The following is a 14,609-nucleotide window of genomic DNA, read 5'->3' as shown; positions in this document are numbered from 1 at the left end:
TACACAGAGTTTTTTTTTTTTTTAGCAAAATAAGAAGTGACAGGATATAATTTAAAATATCAACTTCTGTGGATAAAGACACTGTTTTCTCCAAAGGTAAATGATAGCACACGAAAAGAGTAGCCTTCAAAGTCGGTATACATGTACTCTGCTTGGTTTCTCCTCCAAGTACCTTCTCTGGCACCATGGTCAAATTGTGCAGCCTCTCTGTTTGGCCATTTCCTTACCTTAAAAGAAAATGGCTTTAACCCTGTGAACTTTCAAGGCTGATATGAAGATTCACTGTAATGTGTCTGTGTACATGTGTATACTTTCTATCAAAATGTGAGATACGTAGTAGGAATTTATCTTCAATGTCATAATCACATTTTAATTTATATCTTCAAGTTTTTACAACTTGGTAATATTTGTAATTAGCAGTGTGATTGAGTTTGCTGACAACTTAGGAAAACATGACAAAGTTTAAAATAGTGAAATGATTCTCTTCTTTTCCCTTTTGATAAAGTTTTTGACACATTGCCACCCATGCGCTATCAGGAGACCATGAGTACCATCCTGACGTGGATCCAGCAGTCAGAAACCAAACTCTCTAGACCTCAGGTTACTGTCACTGAATATGACATCATGGAGCAGAGACTTGAAGAGTTACAGGTCTGTGAATGTTTGACTGTCTGAAGCAAATAGTGCAGATGTCATCTATCAAGCAGTCACATTGGTGTAACTTTTCTTTTCACAATGGTGTAACCTTAAAATAATAGAATTAAAATAATTGTGGCAAGTATGATGGTGTACCAGCTGGAAAAATGAGGACTTTAAAAATGTCATATTTTATGCATTTGTGCCTTCTCTCCCTCAGACAGAAATTCCACCTTTGAAGACAGTGTCATGGTCTGCGTATGAAGTATATTCTTTATTGTTTAGTATGTATTTTCAGACACATTGATTTTGATGATTATAAAAGCTGTGGTATTATTCCCCCCACCCCTTGCTTCCTGATTTATAACTCCATTCACATTCCCAAACAGTGGTAAAATCAGCGTCGTTATAAAATAAGTTTTAAACTCTAATCTTTTGTAATATCATAATTAGTTTTTGAGTTTTATTACCTAAATTTTTAGCAGCTTTATATCAAGTAATAAAAAATACTAATATGGGAAATGAAAAAGATAATTTGTAAGAGATTTTAGAATACTTTTCCTACCAATTCTGAAAAGCCCATGTTGTATATCCAATCACATTTTATTTTTTTAAGACAAGAAAGCATTCATTAATTATATTTATGAGCTGAGATATGTCTCCATTTTGAGAAATAAGAACAAAATTAAAATGTGACTTGTATACGAAGAGTTCTTTTTCAAGAATTAATTTTTTTTAAGAAAGTGATTTTATAATTATTTCTTTAAAAACTTTTATGTAAATTTCTCAGTATATATTGCCCTGTTTAGACTGTTTTCTCTACTATCACACCAAGCAACCTAATATTGTTGGATCTTCTTTTTTCTTCATTATGTTGTTGTTTCTAATACTTGGAATGATTTAAAAATTCACTTTAAAGAATATGTGGCTTAATAGAACTCTAACTTCAAAAAGAGTACAAAGATATAGCAATTAGAGGAATGGATTAACTATATACAAAATGGTGGGCAGATGAGCAGGGGAGTAAACTTCTGAAAAAAACGTTGAAGACAAAAATTATTTATAAATATTTTTGAGAAATTGTATTAAGTAGCTCAAAAAGATGTAGTTAGAAGTTTGTATCAGATGTTACAACAAAGCAAAATACCACATATGTTAAAATGTTCCAAACATTTCAATAAGCATCATTTTTGGAGACATTTTTAAGTAAAATATTTTAAAACATATGATAGAGAAGCACACAAATCACTGGACACAATTGCAAATACTCTAAAAATACTGGAGGCGATTTTAAAGAAAGATGAGACCGAGGAAAAAATTTGTCTGAATATGGGAGAAAGTCATTAATAAGGAAGTCACAAAAAAAGACATAAACAGCCATTAAACCTGTGGAAAGTTGTAAGTCGAATTGGAAAGGACGAAGTACTAGTTTATAAAATGAAATACCATTTTTCACATCTAAGTTGCAAAAAAATGATATAATAAGTGCAGGTCCAGCAGCAGTGAGCTCCCTTCTCACTTTCTGGTGGGAATGCAAATTGAATTGAAATTTTGCTGAGAAAAATGTTTCACCACTTGCTAATAACATACAAAATAATTCATGACGTTATACATGTGAATAGTGTTTTCATGAAGTCTTTATCGTAGGCAGTAATCAGAATACACTAAAGAATCAAATAGATGGGGATAGATAGGTAGATCAGAAACATAATTTACAGGAGTGGAGAGCTAGAAGTTACTTTGTAGAGCTAATAATGGGAAATGGTTAAACGAACCAGGAAGCCATTAAATTTTATGTTTTTGAAAAATACTTAATGATGTGGCAAAATGGTCATAAAAAGGGCCTAGCTCAAAATGTAGTTATATGCATGCTAGATATTGTCTAAATAATAAATCGAATTTAATGAAGTAAAATTAAAGCAGAGTAAAAAAAATAAAATGCCACAAAATAGGCATAAGACATTATACAACTATAAAAGTTATGTATTGATGTATTTGTGGGATAAGTCTTTCTGTAAAAGAAGGGATGATTGTTTAAGTGTGTTTATAATAACATATTCAGTGTTTAGGTATACATAGAAACACTGGAAGTTTACATAAAATCATATATGTAAGTGGATATTTTTTCCGTGTTTTATCTTGAGCTTTTATTATTTCATAACCAGAAAGTAACAAATGAATATTGAGTGGGGAAAACCTAAAGACAGACATCCTGTTGTCAGCAATTGCATAGGTAACACAGAACAATTGTAAAACCAACTTTATAAATTCTCCCAAAAATTCTCCTAGAATTTCATTATATCCCTGCAAAAAATTGTGAAAAATATGAAACTATAGTTAATTGGCATCAGTAGACCAGTGATAACTTAGTCAGTTTTGTTATACCATGTATCTATATGATTTAGTTAGGTTTTTACCTAGAAAGGTCAGAAATTGTCTTAATAAAAGCCCAGTAGAATTAAATGAAGCTCCCTAACAGTATCATAAATACAGTACTCATATACAGAAGATACAATAAAATTAGGTGTGCTAAAACTCTGGTCCATTAAGATACACTTTTGGATATATTTGATGTTGTTCATAAAAACAGGCATAGATTTTTAAATAAAATATTAATGTGCAAATTACTTTTATGATAAACGGTAGAATTTAGTTTGTCTTTTTTTTTTAATGTTTATTTTTGAGATAGAGAGACTGTGAGCAGGGGAGGGGCAGAGAGAGAGGGAGTCAGAGGATCCAAAGTTGTCTCTGCGCTGTCTTCAGACAGCCTGATGTGGGTCTCAAACTCACGAACTGTGGGATCATGACTGAGCCAAAGTTGGACGCTCAACAGACTGAGCCACTCAGGCACCCCATAAACAGTATAATTTAAATTACTACTAGTTATTCTGTAAATTGCAGCACATCATCTATTTTTTAGGTGTTTCAATCACATAGCTTTCATTTTGTTTGTTTTTTGAACATTTTGTTTTATTGTTTTTGAGAGACAGAGAGAGAGCACAAACAGGGTAGGGGCAGAGAGAAAGGGAAACACAGAATCCAAAGCAGCCTCCAGGCTCTGAGCTATCAGCACAGAGCCCGATGTGGGCTTGAACCTACAAATGCAAGGTCATGACCTGAGCTAAAGTGGCACGCTTCACTGACTGAGCCACCCAGGTGCCCCACATAGCTTTCACTTCAAATACATGTAGCTGAAACTTCAAGTGAAACTGTACAATGAAACTGGTTATTCTTCCTCAATTAGTATACATGTACTTTCCCTTTTTTAATTTTTGAGGCTTTACAAAGTTCCCTGCAAGAGCAACAAAGTGGCCTAAACTATCTCAGCACCACTGTGAAAGAGATGTCAAGGAAAGCACCATCTGATATTAGCCGGAAGTACCAGACGGAATTTGAAGAGATTGAGGGCCGCTGGAAGAAGCTGTCCTCTCAGCTGCTTGAGCATTGCCAAAAGCTAGAGGAGCAAATGGCAAAACTTCGAAAAATTCAGGTAAATCAGGATTGGACATTTTGTATTCATTTTTTTTCTTTGCTTGTTTCTCCCCTAGTGATGTGTTATAAATTTAAAGGCAAACAGACATTTAACCTCCATACTTCTTCAAATTCAGTGATGAGATCAAAAGACACACAATTTTGTGAAATCAGTGGGGTTTTTTTTGCATGTTTAAGAAAACCATAATTAAGAGTTCTGCTTCTTAGATTTTCTTCAGAATTATATTTTTCCCCAAAACCGATAGGACTTAAACATATTTTTAGCTTAATTTTCAAAACTAGTCTTTCCGTTAGTCTGGTTGTCCTTTAAAATATAGGTAAAACAATTATCTACCATGTAATATAGTCATATCATTTTATCAGCATATTTTACTTGTAATTGTGTATTTAAATTTGACCTTATTACATGCCATAGACCAGCTCCTACTGACTTAAGTTGTTTAAATGGTGCCACCATACTACTAATCAGCTAAGCTGAAAATAGTAAACCAACAATTACATTTTAAAATCTAAAATATTTAGTGATCCAAGGAATACCTCTCTTATGTGGCGAATTAATAAGAAAAATATTAATGCTGGAATGAATCTTGGACATCATCGTGGCATGCTGGAAAGCATTGGGACAACATGCTTCTGGGTTTAAGTCTCAGTTCAGCTGTTAGTTGTTTGTTTTTACTGCTTATGAACCAAAAAAAATGAGCAATCCTAAAACATTCTATAAAGCACAATATACTTACGAACAGGTCTCTACATGTAAACGTATGTGTACACACACACACACGCACACACTTTTACCAGTATCAGAGGTAGAAGAGAATATAATTACATGGTCCTCGCCAACAAGGAGCTCATATTCTAGTGAAGGGAAATGGTAAGTGTGTTAGTTTCCTATTGCTGTTGTAACAAATTAGTAGCTTAAAACAACACAAGTTTGTTATCTTACAGTTCTAGAGGTCAGAAGTCCAAAATCAGTTGCAGTGGGCTAAAATGAAGACGTAGGCAGGGCTCTGTCTTTTCTAGAGGCTTTAGCAGAAAATCTGTTTCCTTGTTGTTGTTAACTTCTGGAGATGACATGGATTTCGTGGCTGATAATCCCATCCTCTTTCTTCAAGTTCAGCAGTAGAGCATCTTACAGCCTCTCTCTCTAACTCTCTTACCCCCAACCCCCTCTTACTAAGAACCCTTGTGATTACATTGTGCCTGGCTCGATAACTCAGAATAATCTTCCCATTTCAAAATCCTTAATCTCATCTGCAAAGTATTTTTTGCTACGTAAGGTAACATATTCACAGGTTCCATGGATGGGGCCATGAACACCTTGGGAGGCCATTTTCCAGCCAGCGTAGGAAGTGAATTAAACAGTGTGGTAAACATTATGACAGTAGACAGAAAGGAAGTCCAACATACACTGGGCAAAGGGGTTATGAAATGTTATTGGAATATGGGTTATTTGGGCTACACCTTGAAGAAGTAGAATTTAGTCAGCTGATAAAGAGGGGGGAAAAAGGGTACCTAACAAAATGAAGTGATACATCCTCTTAGCCAGAAGGGGTTCACTTTTGAAGAGACAAAAATATGTTTGGAGATAAATAAGAAATAAGAAATAAATTAGAAAAATGACCTAGGAGTAGATAATGAGCGGTCCTGGATTCCATGCTTTGAAACATGAATTACAACCTAATAGGGGTGGAATTAAAAGTAATAATAATTTGGAACTTCTGCTATTTTAGAGGGGGGAAAGATATCATTGTTTTCAAAGCATCACTGTGATAAGAAGAAGGAGGACAGAAGAAAAACACTGACACATGGAGAGTGGATAATGGATTAGCATAGGGTAAGATTGAGGCAGATACCAAAAAGACCTAATGCAGTAGTCAAGGAGCCAGTGATAAGATCTGAACTAGGACAGTGGTGATGTGGAAGAAATGCAAAACCAGACTCCAGAGATATCAGCAAGATGATAATGTTGAGAACTGAAGTTCTTAGATTTAGTCAAATGCTTTTAAAAAGCATTATTATTAATCATATTGAAAGGGAAGCTTTCTGTGAAGCACATATTTTCAACAGAAATTTAATTAAGAAGGGAGAAAATAGCACATCTGGGCAGCATATTTGAATTGTGTGGAAAATAAAGGAGCTCGAAAATCATACATTTTAAAAGTAGCCAAAAAAAGCAGGAGGGGGAAAAAAGCAATATATGAAAAAGAATAATGGGAGATACTTGGCTATTTATAAATGATAAAAGATGACATTTTTCACCCGATCATTACTTCAGCCTGGTCAAGCAAATAAGAAATTAAAATCAGAAGTTTTCTCTTGCAAGATGACAAAATCTTGTTCTGCAAAGTTCCCAACTAGAGGGACTATTTAAACTGTCAACTGTAGAAAACAATTTGTGGAAGTTCAGGTTTAGGGAGGCTATAAAGACACCATTACATTGAGTTTATTGTTCATAGTTTGTTTTATGTACTGTAAGGGCACATTGTTAGTATTATCATGAGTTGTTTTGTAACTTAAAATTTCTCTAGAGGGGGATATGATTTAATGTTCTCAAGAGTAACATCATAAAACCACATTTGGTAGTAATTTTTTATTTTTAACAATAGCAGACTTCATACACCAGTGCTCATACTGTGGACCATAAAAATGCAGTCTTAGTAAAAATATTCTTTTCCTGAAGAGCTACTTAGAGATATCCTTCAAACAAGGGAATTGTTCCTGGGCATGTGTTCATAAATATCACTGTGATGAATTGTGTTAAGAGAAATCGGCACCCCAGTAATGCTTAAAATGGGTCTCTGATTCCAGAATCACATCAAAACTCTGAAGAAGTGGATGGCTGAAGTTGATGTTTTCCTGAAGGACGAGTGGCCTGCCCTCGGGGACTCAGAAATTCTGAAAAAACAGCTGAAACAGTGCAGGGTAAGTTTTTTATATGACCCCTATCATATGAAGTCTTTTATATGAAAGTCATTATTTGGTTATATCAGTGGTCCTTAACCAGAGTTATTTTGCTCCCTTTGGGGACACTGAGCGATGTCTAGAGACATTTTTGTCACAGCTTGGTGTGGGATAGATGCTACTGGTGTGTAGCGGCCTGGGGTGCTGTGTGTGTCCCTCAATGTGTGTATCCCCGAACAGCCCCTCACAACAAAGAATTAGCCAGTTTAAATTGATGGTAGTGCCCAAGGTTGAGAAACTGGGTTGGATAAATGAGGAGGAGAAAAGCATGATCTTTTCCTCAACACTCATAAGATTATTTTAGTGTAAAATAAAGTTTAATGTAAAGGCAATGAAACCTTTGAGCTGTTTATTATGTCTTATTGCAGATTTTGAGTCATACTGTGTTGCTCTACTCAGACCTGCTGCACTGTACTCTATTATTACACAGTACGGACTTTTGAAATGATATTCATTATGCCATTGTCATGTCGTGGAATGAAAGTAATCTAGCTCTTTAAAGAATTTGCTTTGCAAATCCAAGCTAAAAAACAAACCAAAAAACAAATCCAGCTTACAAATAACCTTCACACCCATCATGCTATAAACAGTTGCAGCAATATCCTGAGTTTGAAAACCGAAATCATTTCAAAAACAGTGATGTCTAAAGCCCATCATTTTCACACATTTTTCCAACAAGGAATAATAATTTTATTTCCTTTTGTATCTGATCTAAGTAGAATACAGATAATTCCATACTTGATTCATAGCATCAAAACCACCGAACAGTTTTTGTAAGGCTGAGACATCTGTAGGTGGGTGTATATCACGTTTTAAAGGAAAGGACGTACATGCAGTGTCATGAATCCTCATTATATGTTTCCTCTCTATGTTGTATTTCTAGTATGTTGTGGTAATTTTTGCAGCTGGCTTAAATTGAATTATTTCCTTAGCTTTTAGTCAATGATATTCAGACAATTCAGCCCAGTCTCAACAGTGTCAATGAAGGTGCACAGAAGATAAAGAATGAAGCAGAGCCAGAGTTTGCTTGCAGACTTGAGACAGAGCTCAGAGAACTGAACACTCAGTGGGATTATGTATGCCGACAGGTACGTACGGTCTCTTTCGCTGCGGCTTGCCTCTTTTTATCTAATTAAGATTTCTTAATGTCTCCCTTTACCATTGCCCATTTTGAAAGTTTCATCTCTGAGTATGTCGATGCCGTAAAGCATGGTTACTTCAAACTAGCCTTTGTCTAGCATAAAAAAACATTCTAATAGTATATATGTTAAATAGTATATATTCATTTTATCGGGATCCTGACTGAGATGACCTTAAATACTGAACATACTGAACAACAGTGTCCTGTTTTTAAGGCCTGATTTTCATCGAATGTTTGCTCTTGTGCATAACTTTGTAATAGTAATTGGATTAGCAGAACATACTTTACACTTGTATACTTGGTACAGAAATAAAATGAATGAGTAGTCTCTGTGCATGTACATATGATAAATAATTTTCACTTCAGATTATTGAGATAGGCAAGTTTGGCTTCTTTACTACATTTATTTCAATAAATGAGCTAAAGTTGGGAAATAGTTATGAATAGCTCAGAGGGGGAAATAAAACACAAAATCACTCTGCATATCCGAGTGCTTCATTTTTATGCAGCAGAGTGTTTTATAGATATTACTTTTAATTTTGAGATTGGATTCTGGAAAATTAAATATTATATACACAAGTACTATATATCGAATACTTCTTGTTCGTAAGATGAAATTTTGACCTAAAGCAGTGATTATTTTTCAGTATACCAGTACCTTTTTTGAAGTTAATAAGAGGTTTCATCTTATGTGTATTAGACACAGCCAGTCTTTCGTTATTTCTCAGTAACCTTTCAAAGTTGAAAAGAAATCATGCCACAAGGCAAAAATTAAATTTGAAAAAGTAAAGAATTTAGAAAAGTAAAAGGCAAGGCAAGTCACCCAGCTAATACTGTCACTGGCAAATGCTCAACAGTTCTATTAACTCACAGACGAAGATAGCCCTGGGTCAGCTAGCTTGCATTCTTCTCTGGAGTAACCCGGCTCTAGAAGGAATGTTCAGGAAAAAAAATATATTATTTAGGTAATAGATTATACCATTTATGTTTTCCTGCAAGGCCAGTATGAAAGCCATTTGTTGAATGTTTCTAATGGATGAATGGAAAGAACAACACCAATTTAGAGCAAGAGGGAAAATGATAGCATACACACACACACACACACACACACACACATACATATACATACACACATATACACACACACATACATATACACACAGCAGTATTACTGAACCTCAAGGTTTTTGCATATTAGAGAAGTGTAATTTTTGAAATATCTCAAGTTAGTCTTAAAATGTCCTTGTTTAAGACCTTATGTCTGCTATAACATACACCACAGATATGCCTTTTAAGAGAGGTATAAACACATTAGCCTGCTTCATAACAAAAATTCCATAGATCCCATCCGTGTTTTCATCACATCCTGAATATTTTACATCTCTTTGGTTCTCCATGGAATGTATCACACTGTGTATGCTCTGATCTTATGGGCAAGTGATCTGTGTTTCTTAAGAAAGGTATCATGCAATCCAGAACAGAAGTCAGACAATACAGTAAAAGTATGGAAGCCAAGCTTGAGTATTGGGCCCAGTTCAGGGCTCCAGAGAGCACTGGAAACTGTAAATCTATGCATTATAGAAATGGCTACACACAAAATGGGGTGTGATGTTCTTTCTTGGGTTAAAATTAACTCATTTGTTTTTAGATGCCAGAATCTGAAAAAAAAAAAAACAATTAGAGACAAAATTGTCCAAATGTCTGATATACTTGGAGATCCTTTGAGATCCCATGATTTGATTTTGTTGGTATAAAATTGTTGGCTTTTTAAATTCTAAAAGTTTGGTATCCAAATAAAAAACCCCAATATTTTAGGGGTTCCTGGGTGGCTCAGTCAGTTAAGTGTCCAATTCTTGGTTTTGGCTCAGGTCATGATTGCATGGTTCATGGATTTGAGCCCCACATCAGGCTCTGTGCTGAGAGTGTGGAGCCTGCTTGGGATTCTCTCTCTGTCTGCCTCTCCTCGATTTGCATGCACGTGTGCACTCTCTATCAAAATAAATTTATAAAAACTAAAAAAAAAAATCCCAAAATTTTAGTTATTTCTAAAATAAAGGATAATCATCATTCAAATAACTCACAAGTTGGTAGACCATACTGGAAAGAAGAAAGGAGGAAGGGAAGGATTTCATAATTATACATATCTTTACATTATTTTGTTATGTGGTTATTAAAGAAACTAATATACATACAATTACATAATTTTTAGAGAAACATTTTTAGGATTTCTTAATTACTTATTAGAATATTTCAGTATATATTATTAAACATTTTGTAACAGATGTTAAGTAGGGAAGAAAATAAACTTGATAAATATCTATCTTCATGGTGGGTATAGTTTAGTAGAGAAGATGGAAAGTAAATGAATTAACATAATATTGCACAAATGCCTAATTTTAATGTCGACAGATTCTCTGAAGGAAGCAATCCGAATGCCCTGAATGAGAGTAAAGGAGCAGGGAGCCTGCTTTTTGTTGGGTAGACAGTTAAGTCTTTTCTGAAGAGGTGGAATGAAAGCTGACATCTGATTAGTGCAAAGAACCTGGCACTTTGACATGGGGACTAGGGAAAGTGTGGATCTGAGATGAAGTGGGAAAAAGTGCTGAGGCAGGGGAGAAGAGTGAGCATGTACGCGGAATAGAAGGGAAGCCTCTCTAAGTGGGGCAGTATGAGCCAGGAGAAAACCTGGGGGAAATGAGTCGTGAATGGTCTCATGAGTCATAGTGAGGACTTAGTATGCACGTTAAGTGCATTGGGAAGGTATTAAGCTTCCAGATACAGAAGTGGCATCATCTCAAGTGGCTGTTTAAAACTTTTCTCTATGTTCCTATTCTATGAAGAATGGCTGGAAACGGCACAAGCGGAAACAGCCAAGAACCGCAGTTGGCCAGATAGAAAGTACTCCTGGCAAAGGACAGGAAGGGCATGAGTGGAGATAGAAACACAAGAAATTTGAAATACGTCATCCTCGGGTGACATTATGTTTGGTTCACTGTCCAAACCTCTCCCGATTTTTTCCAAAATCGTCAGTAGAGATGGAGATCACTTTAATGCTTGTTGTTCTGTCTCTCATTACTGTTTATGTGTATTTTCTCATTATATAGCAAATATTGTGTGGAAGGGGTATGTTGTTCAGGGAAAACTGGACCAAAGTGCTCGTGTGATTCAAACTTTGTTGAAACTCTTTCCAGCAAGAGCTGTCTCCAGTAAGGTTATTTCACTCAGTGTGCTCAGCGTTATGTTTATATAATGTAGTCTTAGCTTTTATCCGTCTTTTTGCCAATTAGGCAAATTCTTCCTTGTTATATTTTTGATTATGGATTCTACACTCATACCCACCTTTGACTGTTATTATTTTTCTAACATGACACGTTCCTTTCTTCTTTTAATCAGATCCTTTTGGAAATGACAGTATTTGCTGGTAAAGAGTGCTTGCTGGTAAAGAGTCCAGAGAGTCAAGGAGGAATCAAAATGTTTTCAGTTTCCTGTGTTACACAACAGAGTCGGCCACAATGCCTTTAACTAATGAAAGAAAGACTTGGGCCTGAAGAGGGAACAGAATTGACTAGCTTAGTAGGCTACTCAGTACTTCCATTTTGGTCGTGTTTACTTTGGAGAAATAGACAATTAGAAGTACATCTTGAACTGGGCGTATAAACTATGTATATAAAGACAGAGATGTCGGGGCGCCTGGGTGGCGCAGTTAAGCGTCCGACTTCAGCCAGGTCACGATCTTGCGGTCCGTGAGTTCGAGCCCCGCGTCAGGCTCTGGGCTGATGGCTCGGAGCCTGGAGCCTGTTTCCGATTCTGTGTCTCCCTCTCTCTCTGCCTCTCCCCCGTTCATGCTCTGTCTCTCTCTCTGTCCCAAAAATAAATAAAAACGTTGAAAAAAAATTAAAAAAAATAATAAAGACAGAGATGTCATTTATATAAGGTAACTCCCATCTCACAGTGAAAAGATTTCCGAGGCTCACTTCCCTGAAATGCTTGGCTGATAAAATCAAAAACTCTTAAGGATGGAGAAGGATTTCTCATGGTTTCAGAGCAAACATAGTAAGACCAGGAGCTCTGGAACCATATCGCCTCAGTTTAGATCTTGCCCCCACCATAACCTACGTGTGTGGTACTGGAAAAGTTGCTTAATCTCTCCCTGCTTCAGTTTCCCGGTATTGAGAATGTGATGATATTAATGCCTACTTCATAAGAATTTTATAATATTGATCAAATGAGTTAATCTTGTAAAGTATGTAGACGAGTACCTAGCACAGAGTAACCACTATGTACATGCGTGGTAAATAAAATAAGCAGACATAAAATAGACATAAACCTGCATATATAAAATTATAAAACACGTGTCATTTCTAAATAATTAGTGCATAAATATATATTTTTTTAATTAGCAGCTCTAAATTTATAGTAGTTACCAAGAAACACTGGGTCTAGAGATTAGAAGGATGTCATTGTCATAAGTTGCAAATCACTGTCTTTTTCTCATTCAATGCATATTTTGGGTACAATCATCCACAGATCCCTCAGTCACTCTTCCTTATTTCTTGAATATTTTAGCAACGGACTTACTGTCATTACTGTCATAATTCTTCCTGATTTCAATATTTTCTTGGACGATTCTTCCAGCCTTCACTACCTTGAAAGCTCCTCTAATGATTGTGTCTTCTATTCTACCTTAGCTACCCGGTCTCAGCCCCGTTACCTAAACATTGTCATTACCAGATACTTCTCCATAATTTCAACCTCAGGTACCCTACTCTGCAACCATCAGCACCTTAATTTCCAGCTCATTCCCTCAGTAATCCAACCTCAAAAATTCTTCCTTCCTAATGGAATGCATAATGCAGTGATCTTACCAGCTTCTCATTAGAAAAGCATTTAATCTTGTCTTGGCCATTCCTTACTCAAAGTTGATTCTATAATCCATCATTAAAAGCACCCCTTGTGTTTTCCCTCAACTCTCCTGTCCTCTCCTGTCTTTCTATATTATATCCATGTGACAGTATCCTACATGGATATAAGGTCAGATCAGATCCATTTTTCAGTTGATGCTGTGCCAGTACCAGGAAGGATGAACATGGCTGGAGGAAAACACATATCATAACTGGCTAGTCTCATTTGGAAATCATGAGTGCAAACTTTAAATAGCCCCTTGGTGGTTATTGGTAATCTTACTGCATTATTCATATCCATTCACAGCCCCACCCCTCTGATGAGTATTTCACAAATTTCTTTTTGCAGATCTCTGCCAGTTCTTCTTCTCTCCTTCCTGTATGGCAGTTAACTAGCTTTGTGTTTCAATGAAAAAAATAGAAACATTTAGAAGGGAGCTTGCATCTACTCCCACTGACTTGCACGTTAGTTAACGACTCTGTTTTCCCATTGTTAACATGAGTGACCTGTGTATTCTCCTATGTAAGATGAGCCTTTCCACTTATATGTTGCATACCATCCTCTTTTTTCAGCACAGATATTAAGTCACCTGTTAAACATCCCCTACCACCTACATCAGCAGTATATTTCAGGGTGTGTAGGTGGCTTAGTCAGGTAAGTGTCTGCCTCTTGATTTTTGACTTACATCATGAACTTGTGGTTCGTGATCTCAAACCCCGCATCGGGCTCTGCAATGAGACTGTGGAGCCTGCTTGGAAATCTCACTCTCTCCCTCTCTGTTAGCCCCTACCCCGCTTGAATGCTCACTCTCACGCTCTCTCTCTCTCTCTCAAAATTAATAAATAAACTTTTAAAGAAAAAAATGTATTTCTTTCCTCTACTAGATCATTTCCATCAGTAGGAAATTATTTTGTAATGTTTCCTATCATTAAAAAAGACACCCCCTTGGGGTGCCTGGCTGGATCAGTCAGTGAAATGTGTGACTCTTGATCTTGGGGTTGTAAGTTCTAGCCCCACATTGGGTGTAGAGATTACATAAAAATAAAGTCTAAAACAAACAAACAAACAAAAACCTTTGCTTCACATTCCCTCCAGCCACTTCTCCATTTTTGTTCTTTAGAGAAACTCTTTCCATACCACTCGTCCTGTTCTGTCTTGAATGCCCCCTAATCAAGTTTTCATCCTCACCACTCACTGAAGCAATTTTTGTCACAGTCACTAGTGAATTCACATCATTAAATCCATTATTTACTCTTTATCTTTGTTTGATTGGCTTCTCTATCATCTTTTTCTCTTGGTTCTTTCTTAGTTTGCCTTCAGTTTCCATGACCACTATAAATACCTTTAGTGGTTCCTTTGCCTTGACCTCTAAACTTGAAATCATTCTAGGGCTCCATCTTTGGACTTCTTCTGTTCCTTATCACCACTAAATCTCTAGGTAAACTCATTCAGCTTTATGGCTTTAAATGTTACGTGT

At 36.0% G+C, this 14,609-nt stretch overlaps 1 protein-coding gene across 13 annotated transcripts in view; it reads left to right on the top strand.

The window, feature by feature from the left end:
* The window catches only part of DMD (dystrophin), a 2,022,811-nt gene that overhangs the window by 715,056 nt on the left and 1,293,146 nt on the right, over window positions 1-14,609 (top strand). For all 13 annotated transcript variants that reach the window (XM_047843142.1, XM_047843144.1, XM_047843153.1 and 10 more), the window contains 4 exons: window positions 506-651; window positions 3,914-4,126; window positions 6,937-7,050; window positions 8,022-8,177. In XM_047843142.1, coding sequence (XP_047699098.1) covers window positions 506-651; window positions 3,914-4,126; window positions 6,937-7,050; window positions 8,022-8,177 — 629 coding nt within the window. The remainder of the gene's footprint in view (window positions 1-505; window positions 652-3,913; window positions 4,127-6,936; window positions 7,051-8,021; window positions 8,178-14,609) is intronic.

The sequence above is a fragment of the Prionailurus viverrinus genome, chromosome X (assembly GCF_022837055.1).
Source record: "Prionailurus viverrinus isolate Anna chromosome X, UM_Priviv_1.0, whole genome shotgun sequence".
Classification (NCBI taxonomy): domain Eukaryota; kingdom Metazoa; phylum Chordata; class Mammalia; order Carnivora; family Felidae; genus Prionailurus; species Prionailurus viverrinus.
The sequence above is the reverse complement of the archived record's forward strand: the minus strand, read 5'-3'. Positions and strand labels throughout refer to the sequence as shown.